The 19,269-nt window shown below is 37.4% G+C and overlaps 3 protein-coding genes and 1 non-coding gene across 4 annotated transcripts; 3 read left to right on the top strand and 1 right to left on the bottom strand.

Annotated features, from left to right (window-relative positions):
* Positions 1 to 70: 70 nt before the first annotated feature.
* LOC103952724 (putative pentatricopeptide repeat-containing protein At5g06400, mitochondrial) lies at positions 71 to 3,966 on the bottom strand. The gene is given in 3 exon segments (XM_048570438.1): positions 71 to 309; positions 446 to 3,649; positions 3,651 to 3,966. Coding segments are annotated over 2 exon segments (3,144 nt in total). The 5' UTR covers positions 3,926 to 3,966; the 3' UTR covers positions 71 to 309; positions 446 to 780.
* Positions 3,967 to 4,063: 97 nt separating this feature from the next.
* Positions 4,064 to 4,136, top strand: TRNAR-UCU. The gene has a single exon. It is a non-coding gene; the product is annotated as a tRNA-Arg (tRNA).
* Positions 4,137 to 5,360: 1,224 nt separating this feature from the next.
* LOC103952723 (fra a 1-associated protein) lies at positions 5,361 to 7,230 on the top strand. Its single transcript, XM_048570537.1, has 2 exons — positions 5,361 to 5,629; positions 6,648 to 7,230. Exons 1-2 carry the CDS (start codon positions 5,433 to 5,435, stop codon positions 7,024 to 7,026), a joined length of 576 nt encoding a protein of 191 aa, XP_048426494.1. The 5' UTR covers positions 5,361 to 5,432; the 3' UTR covers positions 7,027 to 7,230.
* A 1,452-nt stretch (positions 7,231 to 8,682) lies between these two features.
* LOC103952722 (calcium-dependent protein kinase 26) lies at positions 8,683 to 12,939 on the top strand. Its single transcript, XM_009364389.3, is given in 9 exon segments — positions 8,683 to 10,428; positions 10,769 to 10,912; positions 11,034 to 11,144; positions 11,147 to 11,185; positions 11,484 to 11,599; positions 11,685 to 11,852; positions 12,187 to 12,306; positions 12,308 to 12,412; positions 12,506 to 12,939. Coding segments are annotated over 9 exon segments (1,971 nt in total). The 5' UTR covers positions 8,683 to 9,386; the 3' UTR covers positions 12,632 to 12,939.
* Positions 12,940 to 19,269: the final 6,330 nt, after the last annotated feature.

Here is a 19,269-nt window from a genome sequence, read left to right as displayed (position 1 = left end):
ATACCTGCAGTTCCTGAATCTTAACGATATGAATTCGAGGAAAATTCATGCAGAAACCAGAAAGATAAAATGTCGTTCCTGCGGGTATTCCTTTGAAGTAGGAAAGAAAATTTCTTGTTGCCCAAGCAAGCAGTCGAGTCTATAATTTTCCAACAGAAATTCAATTACATTGGAACCCTTAGAACCACATCGGTCAAGCCTCAGGACGCAATTTCAATTTGTACAGGTATGGAGACACAACCAGTTCTCCAGCAGCAACCGCATTTCGTGAGGGCGATTTTTCCTTTTTCCCCATTTAAGTTTTCATATCTGTAGCACACAAGCCATGGTTACTACTGGATATATATATATATATATATATATATATATATATATCAGATAAACAAACACAGATGAAGCATGATTTTGTAAAACTGAACAAATGGAGAAAACATAAACGTAGCACCTTGAAAATCTGTCAGCATCTTTGTCATCCTCGTTGTCGTTAGTCATCATCAGCTTCATCACTGTCTTATTTTTCTTGTTTTCAGTCTTATCTAGCCTATTTTCCTTTGCAAAGACATTTTCAAATCCTTTATCTTGAAAAACCAATCCTCCGTCGCAGTGTTAGCTTCACCTTTCACTTTTGGTTTCCTTTGGTCGGAGAAGAGCAAGGGCGAATGAGAAATCTTGAAAGCTAATGTAGTCAGATCTGAAGCAACGGAGGGAAGAGTGCACACCGTGCTACTCCTATGTCACCACTACCAGCACCTCCAAATTTGAAACGAGGAATAGGAGGAATTATGCTAACACCTTGCGGCTTCTTATTAATGATAGCTTTTGCTCCATTACAGTGCGAGCCAAATCTTGCTTACCTTCTCTGTTAAGCCCGTAAAATATGGTTCGAAAATTCACCACACTCGGAACAATCCCACTTTCCAACATTTCAGTTATAAGCCGCATTGCTTCTTCAGATTTGCCCATCTTACAAAGACAAGTGATGAACATCGAATACATTCTAAAATCTGGCAATGTTCCTGTAAGTTTCATGTTGTGAAAGACATCCCAAGCTTCGGAAACCATTTCCATGTTCATGTACCCTCGAATAAGTGCAGAATAGGTAATGACTGTTGGTTTACAACCCTTCTGTTGCATTTCCTTAAAAATTTCTAAAGCCTTTCCTATCTGCTTCTCTCTCAAGTAGTGAACTATTAAGGATGTATAAACATGGACGGTTGGATTTACACCCGCCTGCTTCATAGAATCCACCTTGGCCAGTGCTGCTTCTAGTTGTCCACTCCGCAGAAGTCCATGTACAAGGCTCCCATAAGTATACTGATCCAGTTTTGATCGGTCTTCCCCAACATTATCCATCGATGCTGAAGCTTCTTGCAACCTCCCGGCTCGACATAGAGCCCTAATGTACAAGGAATAACTAAGAGGAATCGAAAAACCAACTTTAGGAAGAGAATCTATGCACCTTCTAGCATCTGAGAGCTTACCCACTTCACATAAACAACCAAGATATGTTTCAACCAACTCTTTGTCAGGTACATGACTGGCACGGATCATCTCCTTGAAAATTTTAATTGCTTCGTCTACTTTTCTACCTTTTCTCCCACAAAGAGATATGACTAAATACTTGTAGGTACTAAGAGTTGGTTGGCAATTACTAGACTTCATCTCACCAAAAATCCGCAGAGCAATCTCTGTCATTCCTGTTCGACCATATTGCATTATCATTATTGTCCATGTATCTGGTGTGATTGAGAAACCTTTTCTTCTCATTTCGTAAAAGAGGTTTCTCATGTGCTTGAAATCTTTTCCGCGCCCTGCGGTTTTGATAGCCATGTTGTAAGTATCAGTAGTGTGGCTATAACCAGTTTGCTTTCCTACCCATGCGAAAAATTGTAATGCTACGAAACCATGCACGCTGCTATTCCTCAAAATTTCCACAACGAGTCCTGGAGTGAAATCAACAGCAGAATTCTTCAAAGCTTCCTGAACTAAGGGCCAATCTGTTGAAGAGGACAGAATTTTACAAATATCTTGCAAATGATGCTCATCATAAGCCTTTGAAAGCGGCTCCACTAACGTACAATCCATCTTCGCTGGTTGTAAATAATTAAAGTCCGTCCGTGTACTGAGTTCGTCACCCCCGGATGCTTCAATATTAGAAACCTCTTCTCTTTCTCGTGGATGAAGTTTATAGATCCTCTGCAACTGCTTTACTTTTTCAAGGTTATCCATCTCTCCCTTTTTCTCCATATGATACATAGCCAAATTAAATATGTCATCTCGAATGACTATATCAGATGCTCGCATATCATCAAAGACCTTGAGAATCTCATCTGTCCTTGAAATTCTACAAAGCTCCTTAATGAATATAGAATACGACTTCAATGTGGGCTTGATGCCTTTGTCCTTCATACTATTAAATATTTTCCATGCTTCAGATATACGGTTTTGACGAACCTGACCTGCAACCATGGCTGTGATCGCCACAATATCTGGCTCAACTTCGCTTTCCAGCATCTCATCATACAGATCACTGCCCTTTTGAAATTCATTCAACTTGAAGAGGTGTTGCATCAGTTCTGTGTAGGTAGAAGTTGTAGGCACGTATCCAGATTCTTTCATGCTATGAAACAGATCGAGCGCTTTATCAGCATCATTATTTCTGAAGTACCCATTGATGACGATCCCGTAAACCTTCCCATCAACAATATTTCTCCTCTTCATAATTTCCAAAATTTCCAAAGCATCTGTGATTCTATCAGCCATGCACAATCCTTTCACCAAAGCCTCAAAATACTCAGGACCAAGCATAACCTCTTTATTCTTGAGCTCACGAATAAATTCCAAAGCTTCTCTGATTCTTCCAGATATGCAGAAACTCTTCAACACACAACCATAAACAACGTGTTCTGGAATCTGCGAAACTCTAATCATGTCATCTGAAACCAAGGCAATAGAAGCAGTATCGCCGGAGCTAGCTATACCATTCAATAACAGCTTGTATAAATTTATGCTAAGTCCCATGTCCTTCTGTACCATCTCCTTGTAAAATTCCATCGCAACTTCAGGTTTTCCAGTATTACACAGTGCACGTATCATCGACCTGTAAACCACTACATCCGGTTCAAAACCTTCTTTCCTCATCTTTTCGTAGAAGAACAATGCTTTGCCAATAAACTTAGCATTTCCATACTGTGAGATGAGAATAGTCCAAGTCTTAACATCTTTCTCGCACAGATGCTTTTCCATTTCCTCCATCAACTTCTCCACCATCCCGAACTCTTTTGCATCCCCAGCTATAAACAGCATGGTATTATAAGTCTTAGTTGTATGACAGAACCCTTGTTTGAGCTTCACCCAATTGAAGAACCTCAAAGCCAAATGTGGCACTTTAAAGCACCTCTTCAACACTTTGTCAACAATATCTGAATCCAACGGAAAACCCGATTTTTCTAACATCTCCTCCATTGAAACCAAACCACTCTCCGTCCTGACAATCTTTGTAACCTCCTGAACCACGGGGCTGACATCACTTTCAGCCAAATTTTCCGCCTGCGCATCCTCCGAACCTGTTATATCTTTCTTTTCTTGCTGTACACTCTCCTCCGCATTTTTACAAACAGTTTGCGTGCAAGGTTGGCAATCTTCTTCCCCCAACCCTCACCTGGGTTTCCTCCGAAATCAAAAACCCAGATGGGGTTTTATCCGCAGTAACGTTTTCAGCTCCCAAAATCTCAGTAATTTCAGTGAAGAGCGAGCCAAATCCGCCGGTTTCTGGTGCTTGTTTGGAGTGGGTTTTCTTATTAGGCTTTGATGGTTGAGCAACCGTTACAAAACGATTAATCTTGTACAAGTTTGAGAAGCGGAAATGGATAATCTTGCAGCTTGAGCTCGAACACAAGCGTTGTAGTTTGATTAAGCTTCTCATGCTTCGCCTTCAAATTGTATTCTGCGCGGGATTTCACAGACTAAAAGCATAGATCGACACGAAAATAAGGAGGAAGAAAGCAGTGGATACACTGATAATTAAAGGTTAATAATTTAAGATTGTACTTCTTGAATAAAGGCGCTCGTGGCCTAATGGATAAGGCATTTGACTTCTAATCAAAGGATTGTGGGTTCGAGTCCCACCGAGCGTGCGGGAATTTTGATATTTTTTTCTATCCTGTTATAGTTTCATTGCATTATTAATGTGACATATGTAAGTACCGTCTACGGTAATTACGTGTTGTTTTATTATTAACTTACGTTATTTTTTAAATTATTGTACATACTGAGATTAAAAGAAATTATAATTATAACGGTTTTACAACATTATCAATGCAGTATAAGTACGTATCGTTAATGATAACTACGTGTTGTTTCATTATTAATGTACATTGTTTCTGAAATTACTGTATGTACTTAAAAGAAAGTATAAGAATAACCATGTGTCATTTTATTATTAATGTACATTGTTTCTGACATCAACGTATGTACTTATCTTTTTTTCAGTACATCAATATTTGTACACTAAGAGGAGGAGGAGTTCGGCTAAGCCACACAATGGGCAACTTAATTTGGTATCTCATTCACCATCAACAAGATTCGAACCTAAAACCTCTCACTTTCGAGTGAAAAAAATTACTACCAGACCGTAATACTAAGTGGCATGTACATACTTTTCTTAAAGAAAATACTAGAAGATGAGCACACACTTTGTGTGTGAACAATTTCATTTTCTTTTTTGTTTTTTTATTAAGGAGTGTGATTAGTTTTTAAAATTTTTAAAAAGACTATGAGACAATAATGATGAGATCTTTTAATAAAGGCATATTTTTCTTAATATTACATAATTACCATTTTGCCCTCTTTATGTAAGTATAGTACATCAAAAGTGAGGGTAAAATAGGAAAAATAGGGATATGATTGTCATTTTCTCAAAAGATACAAAATTACTATTTTGCCCTCTTATGTAAGTATTGCGTATCAAAAGTGAGGGTAAAATTGAAAAAAAATTGGTAAAAAGTTGACAATAAGGGTTCTTTTAAAGAAGTTTTAACGAAAAGCCACAGTACTTGTTCACTTTAACGAAAAACCACATTTTTACACTAAAAAGTCAATCCTGATACTATTCACTTTACTCTTTATTTTGTCCTTATCATTAAAACTTAAAGTTTTCAAACCATTTTCATTAGTTTTCTTTATTTTAATAGAATAGATAGATAGGAATAACGGCTTCACTGTATCACCAATGAGATCTTGTCATTCTACATGGCATCCATTTTTGGCGGGCCGAAAACCTCCTCTTCAACTAAGCCCACAACGGCCCAATTATAGCCCAACAAGCAGCCTTGGAGCCGAAGTGAATCGATCTTCCCAAACCTTCCACCGACTTAAGCAAAAATCGCAGAGATTTTCTGAAGTTGGCGCGAACAGAGAGTTACAGAAGAAAGATGGGTTGGGTGTGGAGGGACGACGAAGAAGGCGACAGCAATTCTTCGGCGCTTGACATAAACCCTAGATCGGATGGCGAGCGATGCTCGACGAGAAAGGTGGTGAAGACGCAGTGCAAGACTGAGGAGGTGGAGCCTGGAAAGTTCATGCGGAAGTGCGAGAAGACTGAGCAGCTTCTCAGGGACTGCGCCGGCCGGTAAATCCCAATCTCTTTCTCCATCGATTTCTTCATTCCCCTAAAACCCAATGACAAATTGGGAATACTTTTATCTAGGGTTTCTGTGAATTGATAGAAATTGTCTGATGGTGTCACTTTGATTTAGTCTGGATTTAATTTTTCAGCTGAATTTTGTCATATCTATGCCAAATTTAGTTTTTTATTTTTTTGAGGATTTTTTGGGGTGTTATTGTTGGGATTTATGCCTTAGGATAGAAAAATGTTGAACGTTATGATATTTGTTGGATTATGGGAATGTTGGGTTTTCTGTAGTTTTATGACAACACAGTACGAAATTGAATCCAATTTGTATGTTGTTTATAATTAAGAAAAATATTTATGGAAATATGAGACGAGAGATGAGAATGGGCCCTAATCTTTATGCCTTCGTGTATAGCTTGTTCGAGTGCCCGAGGTTTACAGTTTAGTGAAGTATAAATAGCGCGTGGTTATTTGCAGGGTTGATTGAATCTTACTCGTGTTAATAAGAGTACACATAAGACTTCTGATTTGATTGTATTTGATTCTGCATACAGAAAGCGTTGTGGCGTTGATTAGATTATGTCAGATGAATATGCTTAGAGGTCGTTTTATGGTCATGCAAAATAGGTCTTTGCGGTTCTTGTTAGAGAATGGTATCAGTTTCAGCAGTTCTTTATTCTGTTTGTTCTGTGATAAATTGTCCGATTTAATTTGAAGCGAGTAGAATTGGTTTAGCAGTGGATAAAACGTTTTATGCTTGTGCGAAAAAAGTTACATTGACATTAAAGCTGAACACTATAGTATATTGGTACGAGGATGAGCTACCCTACGTAGTGAAACATCTATGAGCACCATGTCTTCAGCTGTCTTTTGCAGCCTCTGGGATGTAATTGGAGCTATCTAGCACATACAAAAAACTTTTCTTTTTCTTCCCTTGTTTGAGTATGGGCGGTTTTTATGTTGCTCTAACATTGACCAATGTAGAACCAATTGCTGAGTACTACGTTTTTGTTAGGCCTGTTGAAGTGGTGCAATCCAACAAAGAGTACACAGAAGATGACGTCACTGACGAGATGCTCAAACGGTCTGTCACCTTTGGGTCATCACAGCATGGAGCGTTTGACTTCCCAGGGTTACGAAGTGACATTGAAGACATTGAACGCAACTTTATGGGTGGCCTCAACCGATTCTTTGAAGCAGCGGAGGAGTTGAAGAGTGGCTTCTTCAGTGCTTTTGGGACTCCACACATCTTTGATGAGGGACCTTCCTGCCCACTACCATCTAGGAGGCGAGAGGTGCCCATTGAAGGTCATCGTCAGCAGGAAGCTTTTCCTAAAGCAAGTGACGGCGACTCAGGACAAGTTGATCTGTCTGGGTTGGCGAGAGATGTTTGAAGAAGAGGTGTCCATTGTCCGTGATGTGTTTGAAGAATGACTACATCCGTTTCCCTGTTAGTATCGTATTTTCCCTTTCTCCTTAATATAGAATACAACTTGAAATTTCTCGTTTATAGTAGAGAAGATCCTATGAAGGATTGTGTCCTGCAAGCCCATCTAAAGAATAATGTGTTCATCTTTATAAAGCAATGGTTTTGCTAATTGGTTTTAGTTTTAAGCATGAATCATCTTCCTGGAATGTTAGAGAAATCTTATTTGCCGATTGCATTAGCTGATCATATCGTATCGGTCGAAACCATGTGTAGACCTCTTTCATCAATGATGGGAGAGATAGACATGTGGTTGTATACAAATCGGTTGTGATAGGGCACATTTTGTCGACTCAAGTATATAATTTTATGACATCTAAAGGCTAAGGACAATGCCATATTATGCTTTTCTTGTTTCGTTTTTACACGCTTCACGTTAAATATACAAATTCATATTGAATGAGAATCCTCTGTTTATTTCTAGAACGCGTCAATGCATGCAAAACATTGTCACATGAGCAGTTAGATTTAAATATTTTAGATGAAACCATTATATCCGACTGTCTATTGGACCACAAAACACAATCTAATGTTACTGGTTGTATACAACTACGTGTCTATCTCTCGCTCATTGCATCAATAGGTCGACGTTTGACGCTTTTTATGTTTCGTTGATTCGTTTCACATTATAAATAAACTTTCATGTGGAATGAGACTGGGGGAGTCCTCTGATTGATAGATGCAACTGCCCAAGTCTTGTACGAAGTTTCCATAGAACCTGCCAACCAGTACCAGAAGGCAGATAGTGGTGCAACACAACTATGTAAGCCATGATTGACCAACGAAAACCAGCCGACCTCGTGGAGTCGGTCAAACATGTTCCTACGACTACGAGATTAAGTAGGCCTATTGCTTATACTATACTCTTCCTCCCCTAAACCCATGTAATTAAGTTATATGTTATCCGCAATCGTGATTTCTTTGGAGTAAGTATGGACCGGTTAAACATGACACGCGGTGGTGGGTTGGTCCAACGAAAACCTATGACGTGTTATAAGCTTTTATTGCGATTAAAATTTACATAACATATCTAGACTCAATCTGCCACATGAAAAGAAATCATGACGTATTATAAGCTTTTATTGCGATTAAAATTTACGTAACATATCTAGACTCAATCTGCCACGTGAAAGGAAATCATCACCTAATTTGTGGCTGGTGTGACGAGCAAAAGTGGTAATTAAATTAATTTTTCTCCACCGGAATAGAGAGAAGAAATCTCACCGGCTACGGCCTGCAGCCGGCGGCGGAGTGCCCAGCCCACGCAATGACCCCCCCAGATGACCAAAACGGCTCCCGGCTGTACTTACAGTTGTCAGACCCCATTGTGGCGTGCCGGTCATATCCTACCAACCTTAAACCCTCCAAATCACAAATATCCCAGCCGTCCATTCCGCTTCAGTGGCCATCGGGAAGGTGAAAATTTCTGTGTGTGTTTAGTCAAAATTGTTAAAAAAAAATTAAAAGAAAAAAAGAAAAAAAAAGAAAGAGAGAGAGAGAGAGAGAGAGAGAGAGAGAGAGAGAGAGAGGAAACGCATCTTGACACATTCCAACAGAAAAACCTACACCCTTTCTCTTTCATACCACAATTTCCTTCCTTCTCCGTTCGTGTGCGGATTGCGATTATATAATATGGAAAAGGGTAGAGAGAAAATCCTAATACTCTTTCTTCACAATCTAAATAACCACACGAAACGACTGTTTTTTTGTCATTCTCTCTCTCTCTCTCTAATTCTTCCACTGTTTCTCTCTCTTCATAATCTGAAACTTTCTTCCTTGTTGACGCGGTCCTTGTCAATATTTTCTGCCCCAAATATTGGGTTTTGTTGAATTTTCGGTTTCAGCCTCGGGCAGTCGTCTTCTCTGTTGGGTATACATTGGAGGGCTGATTGGTTCTGAGGAAATTTCATATTCTTTTCTAACTTGAAGGGGGAGTCCTCCCTTTGGTTAGTTCATTTTGGAGTTTCTGTCTGTTTTGAGGCTCTTCCTGGGGTTAAAAGGTTGCACCTTTTTCTCCAGAGAACCTCGACGGTACGAGCGAATTACAACTTTTGTTTGAGAAGATGGTGATATTTCTTTGATTCAAGTATTTATTCTTCTTAAAGTGATTGGGATTGAGTTGGTTAAATTGGTGGATAATGCTCCATTTTTGGTCCTTCCATTTTAGTATCCATTTCCTTTTTGGGAGATAAGAGAGGGGATTTTGCCCCTTATATGATATGTGTCTGCATTTGGAATTCTGACAAGAATTGAGACATCGATATCCAGATGGGGAACAACTGCGTCGGATCAACCAAGGACGCACTCATCCATTCAGTCTCGAATTCACTCTGGTGGTCTCGATCAACTGGCAGTTTTTCCAGTAGAGGAATCAATAGTACTGATGAAATGCCGCAATTGAGTAAGAATCCGTCAGAAGCTACTCTCTATGTTCAAAACAAGGCCCCAGAAGCAGTTAAGATAGCTGAGGAAGAGTATAAATCCGTGCAGGCTACAAGTCGGAAGGAGAAGGTTCATCCAGACAAGCCTAAGGAACCGGCACAGCCTCAGAAACACAAGGAGGAGACGTTACTTGCGAGGCAAGTAACACTTCCCGAGGTAGAGGTTAAACTAGCACCACCAACAATTCACATGGAAGAGGCTAGACCGGTACAAGTAGTAGCGAAAAGGGAAGAGACTAACATGGGAGAGGCTAGACTGGTACAAGTAGTAGCGAAAAAGGAAAAGACTAAGCCAGCAGTGCCAGCGAAACCCAAGAAGCCCCATAATGTCAAGAGGGTAGCAAGTGCAGGGCTTCAGGCCGAGTCTGTCTTGCAAACAAAAACAGGGCACTTGAAGGAGTACTACAATTTGGGCCAAAAGCTCGGACACGGGCAGTTTGGAATGACTTTTCTCTGTGTGGAGAAAGCGACTGGAAAGGAGTATGCTTGTAAATCCATCGCTAAAAGGAAACTCCTGACTACAGAAGATGTGGAGGATGTGAGGAGAGAAATTCAGATTATGCATCACTTGGCAGGGAATCAAAATGTAATCACAATTAAAGCAACATATGAGGATGCTGTTGCAGTTCATGTTGTCATGGAATTATGTGCAGGGGGTGAGCTTTTCGATAGGATTATCCAGCGAGGGCATTACACCGAAAGAAAGGCAGCTCAACTGACGAAGACTATAGTTGGAGTTGTAGAAGCTTGCCATTCTTTGGGTGTCATGCATCGTGATCTTAAGCCGGAGAACTTTCTTTTTGTCAACGAGCAGGAGGATTCACCGCTTAAGGCTATCGATTTTGGACTATCAATATTCTTTAAGCCAGGTACGTCTTACAATTTGTTTTTTCTTTCCTTACTGATCCATCTTATGTTCATTGTTTTTCTTTCAATCCATCTCATTTCCATTTATGATTTTGTCTATAGTTAATTTAGATCACTTTAAAATCGATACCCTTTGACCTTTCGGTAACTTATCATACAAAACACCAATCGGATTGGTATTTCTATCTGAATGATGTCAAGCACGTCCTGTTATATATAATATTTCTTCTACTTTGTCAAAACATTTCCAGCTCTCAGTTATTAGTTGACTTTTAGGTAATTTTCTGGTGCTACATACAAATTTTCTGTGTCTTTTATGTTACTGATACAATTAATTTACAGGGGAGAGATTCCGTGATGTGGTTGGAAGCCCCTATTATGTTGCACCAGAAGTCCTGCGCAAGCACTATGGTCCAGAAGCAGATGTTTGGAGTGCCGGTGTTATCATTTACATTCTATTATGTGGGGTTCCTCCGTTTTGGGGTGGTAAGAGTTTTAATCTGTCTACTGGACAAACTTTTGTCTTCCTGTCTCAAATATGTGTGTAATTTCACAATGCACTCTTGCTCTTTCCCCTCTTCTTATTCTTTCTATTCATTTCAAACAGAAACTGAGCAAGAGATATTTGAAGAGGTGCTGCATGGCGATCTTGACTTCTCATCGGATCCCTGGCCTAGAATTTCTGAAAGTGCCAAAGATCTCGTTAAGAGAATGCTTGTTAGAAACCCAAAAAGCGGCTAACTGCTCATCAAGTTCTCTGTAAGTTTATATGATTGTACATAGTATGAAGAAAGTGGCACTGCAATCCCCTTGTCAATAGTATGCTTGACACACACATTCGCTCTTCATTTTGCACATTCACTTACGGTTCTCTATATAATCAGATCCTCCGTGCGATACGTTTAACTTAGAACATGGAATGAATTGTACCATTGACATGATTGATTAAAATTAAACTTTAGGGGTGAAACTTTTATAAGCGAAAGAAATGGTTTCATTCTGTTGGAGGATTACGTCAGCAGTTCAAACCAATAACGTATGTTCTGATTTCTTGCAGGCCACCCATGGGTTCAGGTTGATGGAGTGGCTCCAGACAAGGCTCTTGATTCCGCTGTTTTAAGTCGCTTGAAGCAGTTTTCTGCAATGAACAAATTTAAGAAAATGGCTCTTAGAGTAAGTCTTGCATTTACCATTTATACTTAAAACTTTATAAATCATTGTGAATACTATCCTATAAAATCGACTTTATTGTGTGCAGATCATTGCAGAGAACCTCTTGGAAGAAGAAATTGCTGGTTTAAAAGAAATTTTCAAGATGATAGATACTGACAATAGTGGTCAAATTACTTTTGATGAACTCAGAGATGGACTCAAAAAATTTGGAGCTAATCTAAATGAATCCGAAATATATGATCTTATGCAAGCTGTAAGTATTATATCAGGACTATCGTTCACTGCCTTTAGGTCTTTGGAAAATGATCCCTCAGGCATGAGGAAAACTTAAAAATTGTAGATAGTCTATGACCCATCTTGTTAGTAGATTACGAGAATGCTTGCATTATTTTTCCTAGAATCTGTTTGCTATTCTATGATTCCTTATGTGGCCTACGGTGTTAATCCTTAAGTAATGTGAGAGTAAACTAGCATATCAATTTCCTTTCTTCGATTGGAGCAAATTATTTTTGTAACTTATGAGGATTTATCTCTTGCTGTTCTCGTTTTGTTGTTCTTATATGAACGCTACTTGTTCTGAAATGCAGGCAGATATTGACAATAGTGGCACAATTGATTACGGAGAGTTTATAGCAGCAACATTGCATCTAAACAAAATAGAGAGAGAAGCTCACTTATTTGCAGCTTTCTCATATTTTGACAAGGACTGGCAGTGGCTACATCACTCAAGAAGAACTTCAACAAGCCTGCGAGGAGTTTGGCATTGTCGATATTCAGTTGGAAGAATTGATCCGAGAAGTAGATCAGGACAATGTAAGTACACGACGTACCCAAATCATAGGATTGATGCTAAAAACAAAATGGAAACTTTTTCAAGTACTTACTGCACTTGTTTGGTTTTTTCAGGACGGGCAAATAGACTACAACGAGTTCGTTGCCATGATGAAGAAAGGCAATGCAGATTTTGATAAGAAGGGGGTTCACACCAATGCCCTCAGCGTTGGATTTAGGGAGGCAGTCTCTGTTTGTTAACAATGGCTCCCCTTCTCCTTCCACCTTTTGTGAATTTCTGCAGCTTTTGAAGATTTGCAGATCAGAATTAAGGTCTTCGGTAAATACGTATAGGTGCCATCAAACTCCACGTTTGAATTTATTTATAAGTATTCAACTAATTTGTATAAAACAGATGGTACGTACAATTTTAGGCTATCTTCTCATGTAGTATATGATAGAAAAAACTGACTGTACATAAACACATGCATAACCTCTCTGGTTATTAGTGTTGTTTTATCTTGTGTTATTGGTTTTTACTTAATCAAAGAGGAAGGTAAGACTCCCAACTTAGTTCAACAAAAGGTTGTACATAGCTTTTTATGTTATGGTGTTTGGAAGCGTTCAAAGACGAAACACATGACGTCAGTGGTGAGGTGAATGTTCGATGAAGTTACAAAACCCCTTGCTTACAGTTTCATTTTTTTTTCTTTGTGGAATATATTTTCCATTATATGGATGCTTCATCGTAAAGATACTATTTGTTATTAAAACTGTTGATTGGTTTGACACGTATAGATAACTAAACGATCTCTAAATTAGATGATGTTTTGCAAACATAATATTTAAATGATGATAAAGATAATGGACGATTCCGATTATGATGTTGATTATCGTTTTTGGAGCATCTCACTACTTCTGCTTTCCTGTTTCTTAAACTTGGTTTTGCTGATTTTATTATTAACTTTTTTGTGTTGCCACGTAAGTAGATATATCGGTAACATTGAACTAACAGTCAAGCAAACGCAACAACAAACATGTATTATTTTAGAATTAAAACATAGCTACATGCAAAACATGCCAGTGTTATGTGGCAAGTAAATTATTGCCCATTATAAAACCCTAAATTGATGTTTGAAAACAACACAACAACAGACATATATTACATGCATTTGGGCTGCAAGTCGCGACGGGCACGATTGCATTATTTATTGAGAGGGAGGGAGTACTGCATCTGATGAAGATATAGAAACCATTGTTATTTTGGTCCGGATGATGGAGAATATCGTGCGTGCATGCATGCATGATTAATTATCAACATCAAGCGGTTCTGTGAGGGAATGGAAGTCGAAGTAACCGACTCCGGTGTAATCATCAACTTTATAATGTTTTAATAACGGCTCACGCTTTTTTAATGATCCTTTTTATGATTATGCCGGCGATGATAGGTGTCAGTCTGAATGTAGGAGAAGGGAACATCGCATATGTACCCTGCCTGGCTTGGAGGCTCAGTTTTACCTTCTTCTTTGGTGGTATTTCAACCCGGACTTGATAGTTCACCTTATCTTCTGTCGTGATTGAGTCCCCCCAACTGTGCGCATATATAGATACCCTCGACGGAAACTTCGACCCTACCTTCTAAGAGGAAAGGAACCCCGGTTTCAAAGGTGGTCTCCTTGATCGAAAAGCCATTGTCCCATCTGCTGGTCTTGGAGACTTTGTGGCAGAAGCTGACAATTACAGTGACGGGAAGATGGGTTACGTTAGAAAGAGTAATGTTATTCATACCATGTTTTTGTACCATATTTTCATACCACCTTAGGTGACATTTGATGTGAACGGCTACATCATTTGAATTAATCAGATTTTTAAATTTAGTTCATTATTTAATAAACTATTAATTAAGAAAAACTAGTTAATTAAATGATGATTGTGGTACACAAGGAGTCTTTCTTATTCCTTTCCTTGGGTTTTGCAAATTTTTCAAATGATGTGGCTGTTCATATCAGATGCCACCTAAAATGATATTGAAATGTGGTATAAAAACATGGTATGAATAACATTACTCTGTTAGAAAACACAAATTCAATAGAAAAATATAAAACACAAACTAAAAGCTATTTGATCTACAAGATTCACTCTCCACTAAAAGCATTACTGGTTGGAAATTCTACGTTCGAATCTCAGATAAAAATCACAATGGTCTTAATTATTTGAAAAAATCATCTATTTCACATTATGCATGAGAAGATTTCTACGTACTGTAAAGTTAATTTCTACTAATTTCCAACCAGTACTATTTGACATGATAAAAGCTCGATCACCAGTTCAAAAGTGGACATGTAAGCCTTGTCGGTGCCGCAAATTTTGAGCTTCACCTCTTAAGTTCAATATTTTTAGAGCAAATGATACAGCCTTGCGGAAATTATGGGATTGGCTTAAGTGGGGCATTCAAGTTATTAATTAATTTTGCACAACAAGTCTTTGTATAGATCACCACCTAGGATCCAGATTCTCTTCCCTCTATTTTTTTCCTTCCAATCTTTTTTTATTTGAACGCTCACAGTTAAATTACATTAACATCTTGTGTTGTCTTTTCTGTAGAGAGAAAGAAATAAAAAGAGGAAAGATAGAGAATTCTACGATCCCCGATATCATGTTTAAGATTGGTCACAAATTCGATAATGTAGAATAAGAGTACTACTCAACTTTTCTTTATTAATTTAACTTGGAACCGATTTCAACATTAAAAGACAAATATTAATAGATCAATAGCTAGTTGATAAGTGTTGCTCAATTTAAGACCGAAAAAATGAAGACGAGGAAGAAATAATCTAGGGCTTAAAATGTAATTACCCTTATAAATGTGAACAAATAGATACCTCACATAACATACGCCTAAAGTAGAAAATGATGCTTTGGGATGCAAAGGGGGACATGGACCTTGTGGTGGCCAGTGGCCAATAAACAAAGTTGTCGAAAAACTGCAGTTTAGACTACAAACAACTCATGAGCTTCAAATTATGGAGCCAAGGCAAATTCTGTGTTAATTTTTGGCCGCAGGGACCATCCTTCTGAGACTTTATGGTCCTGTTTCTTTTTGTTTTTTTTTGTTTTGGTCTCACTGTGAAATGTGGGTTCTTGTTGTTTGTTTTTCCTTGAGATTGCACATGTTATGTATTCTTTTGTTTTTATAAGCTTACGATTGTTTTGCAATTTCGAAAGATTTTTTGTGGTCGTGATTACCACACAAAAAGTTTAGAGGGAGTATATTTGTTCCTTCACGTTTTCTTTTTTTTCTTACCATATTTTTTGTTTTTGGGCTTTCTACTAAACCATTTTTTTATTTTTTATTTTTTATTTTTATTTTTACGGAAGCGATAGGGCATTCTATAACCAAAAACAACCAATTACAAGAGGTGCTCTATGGATACATTTATCTAGTGACGAATTTCTTGAATTTGATGCACTTTCATCAAACCATTTGTCACACGTACAATAAACGCAACAAACTAGCACCGGAACCCTCACACAAAGCCCTCAAAATAATGAGGCCTCACAAATCACCACATGTAGCGACACAAACAACATCTACTACCTGTCAAAGTTTCATTTGGTCAAAAATTTATTTTTACCCTTTTGTTGGTGTTCTTAAATTTGATGCACTTTCATCAAACCATTTTAGTAAATTTAGTTAAAATTAAACAATGGTTGGTTCCTTCCTTATGAATTATGACACATATATGAAAAACAACTCATTCAAAATGTGAAAAAGAAAAATTTATGCTCATGTGTCAAAATGCAATATATTTATAAAGTAGAAAGACACGTTCCATGATAGAAGTCAAATAATTTTCTTTCTAAAAAATTGATGCTTATTTGATTAAATTCTGAACATGATGATAAGTAAATGATTCCATAGTTAGGGGAGATTTGAAAGATGTTAGATGGAGGAAGGGTTTTTGATAGTCGTATTCGATCAGTATCAACTGTAACAGTAATATATTTTAATTAAGTTAAAATAAATGTTACTAGACCAAATAATAATTAGTGCACTGTCTTCGATTGCTAAAATTAAAATTAAAATATTGTCAATGAATCAAATATGTGGAGATTGCATGAAAATGCATTGAGGGCCAAGAGGGGCAAAGTGCCAAATCACAAATGAAGAGGACACTTGAGAATCCAGCCTAGCCGTTGAATGCAACGCACCACCCACAAAATCCCGAGCATAAACCCAAACAATTCCATGTTCTTCCTTGATCGATCCCCAAATGGACGGCCGAGATTATCTGGCGAGTTAAAAGCAGCCGTCGGATGGCCATCTCGCACGCACGTTGTTACAGCTCACGCGCGGTTGGTGGACGTGGTAGGGTGTCCAGGTTGGCCTAACGTGAGACCAATCATGCTGCTCTGCGCTGCCACGTCATCGGGAAAGACAGCACCACCACCTGTGAACCCCACCCACAATAAAAACGCAGACCCAACGTTCTCCAACAGTAACTCCCCTCCGGCTGTTTTCAATCATTGGTTGATTTGTCATTTGACCATTTTGCCCCTTCCAGTTTATTCTATTGGAGTATGCTGCCTGACCATTTTGCCCTGCTATGTTTGAATCGTAAAGGTTGAACCGATCATTAAATTCTTAAATTATTACCTAAGTAAAAATTAAGTTTATAAATTACTTTTCGAAAAAGGAAGTCTAACATTTCAAAAGCTGTTAATTTCATCCTTATGATTATACTAAAGTTATTTTATTTAATTTTTCGTCAATTTAAGTCACGCTACACATTTTAGATGGTAATACTATCTTCTTTTTTTTTTTTTTTTTTTTTTTTGTCTTTCCTTATAAGCTCTTAACGTTGCATATAAATTGTGAACTTAACGTCTAGTTTACTCTCCAAAGTTAACTCCATACAGTAATTCTTCAAAAGGTAAGTCCTGAAACTCATGAAAACTATCAATCTCCCCCAAAGTGTATCGCATGCATGTCACGTGACTTAAATTGACGAAAAATTGAATATAATAATTTCAAATCTAATATTAGGGATGTAATTGGCTGATTTTAATTAGTTTAAGAACTGATTTTTTTTCAAAAAAATATATAGTTTACAAATTTAATTTTCACTCAGATAATAATTTAAAGACTAAATCAACAATTCTCTCGGTCATGAATAATATGATGAAACTTAATTTTCTTGGATTTGATAGTCACATAACATTCAATGTGTACGCAAGGGAAAAGGATAGTTAATTTGTCTTATTATTTTTTAATTGCTTTGAGTGGTGATTTGAGTAATCTCCATCTAATATTTTAATAGATGATAATAAAAAACACTCTTCAGCTTTGATTAATTTTTTTTCTTTGATTTGTGTTATATTCTAATTAATTAGTATATATTTTTGTTTGTAATCTAACCATCAAGTAATTTTCTTTGTTTGGTATTGACAAGATATATTCATCAGATTGTCTATCATATCACACCCACAATTAGAAGGAGACAGACAATGAAATAAGAAAACCCCCTAAGTGATTGACTAATGCTCTTAATCATCCTATTGGGGTCATGGTGAGATAGTCTGCACAATCATGTAAGGTAGAGAACTTGCTTATTCACTTCTTCCATTTTAATTAGGTTTTCAATTAAGCTTTCATTTATGGATAAATTGCATTTTACATCCTTGTAGTTTAGGACAAACTATAAGGGTGCCCTTGTAATTTGGTTTCTGTCATTTAGAAATTGACACATTATTATCCCGAAGTTACAAATTGTTACATTATTGATCCTTTAATTCATTGAACAAGTGTCGAAGACGATCTGCACTAACTGAAACTGAACTGACGGCTGTTAGAATGACCAAGTTGAAACTAATCTCGACTAAGAACTAATAATAAAATAATGTTGGTGTTGTAGTGGTTTGGTGCCAAACACTCTTTGTAGGAAGTTTAGGGTACGAATTGTCAGAATTCGTACTTCTAAGTTTTGACATATTTTCCATAATTTCGGTCGGTTCGGTTGAATCGAATTTTTAAGGTCTTGGAATCTGCTTGATAAATGTTCGAGCTCGTTTTGTACAAAATTGAATTGAAACTGGTTTATAAATGAAACCTATGTAACGATTCAATAGTCAGCAATCCAAAATTCTCAAAAGAAGTTCACCAAGAATTTCAATATTTCAGTATAAAACAACCGGAAAACTATGCACTAGCCGAATACTAGAAGTTCATAATGAGTCCCAATATTCAATAACAACTAAAAATCCTCAAATTATTCAATAGTTTGTCATTGAATATAGTTTCAATAGTAAGCAACATCATCATTATAAGTTGTCATAATTTTTAGCACCACCGTCATTCGTGGTAAGAAATATCACAACAATAGAGAGTTTCACTATATTTAATGATGTAGGCAACAATACTACCCTAATCAAGATCCACAATATCCTTCTCTAATAACTTTTTAATTAGTATTTTCTGATATAACATAAATTCCTCTAGCAATGTGTCTTCAAATAACATCTAGCAATGTGCCTTCAAGTAACATCTCACTTACACATACGTAAATCTTATAACTAATTCAACGGTCGAAAAAACTTGTCATCGTTAGAAAACAATTTTTCCCTCCAAAATATAATCGCATTTTCATAAACGATAAACGAAATCCTTACCATTTCGCAGAATCCACAACTCAATTGCCATAATCCGAACAGAGAGGAGAGAAATATCTTAATGTGGATTTTCTAACCTTAACAAGATAAACTCTTGACACCCTCGATCTTCTTCACACATCCCCTTTCCCTCCATCACCGTTCAGAATTCAAAAACTTGCTAGTAACTTCCATAGTGGCAGTTTAGTCATTTTACCTCACTGTTTTCTATCTCTATCCGCTTCATTGAC

This window comes from the organism of the source record quoted next, unplaced genomic scaffold (assembly GCF_019419815.1).
Source record: "Pyrus x bretschneideri cultivar Hongxiangsu unplaced genomic scaffold, Pyrus_bretschneideri_v1 Contig53, whole genome shotgun sequence".
In the NCBI taxonomy this organism is placed as follows: Eukaryota; Viridiplantae; Streptophyta; class Magnoliopsida; order Rosales; family Rosaceae; genus Pyrus; species Pyrus x bretschneideri.
The sequence above is the reverse complement of the archived record's forward strand: the minus strand, read 5'-3'. Positions and strand labels throughout refer to the sequence as shown.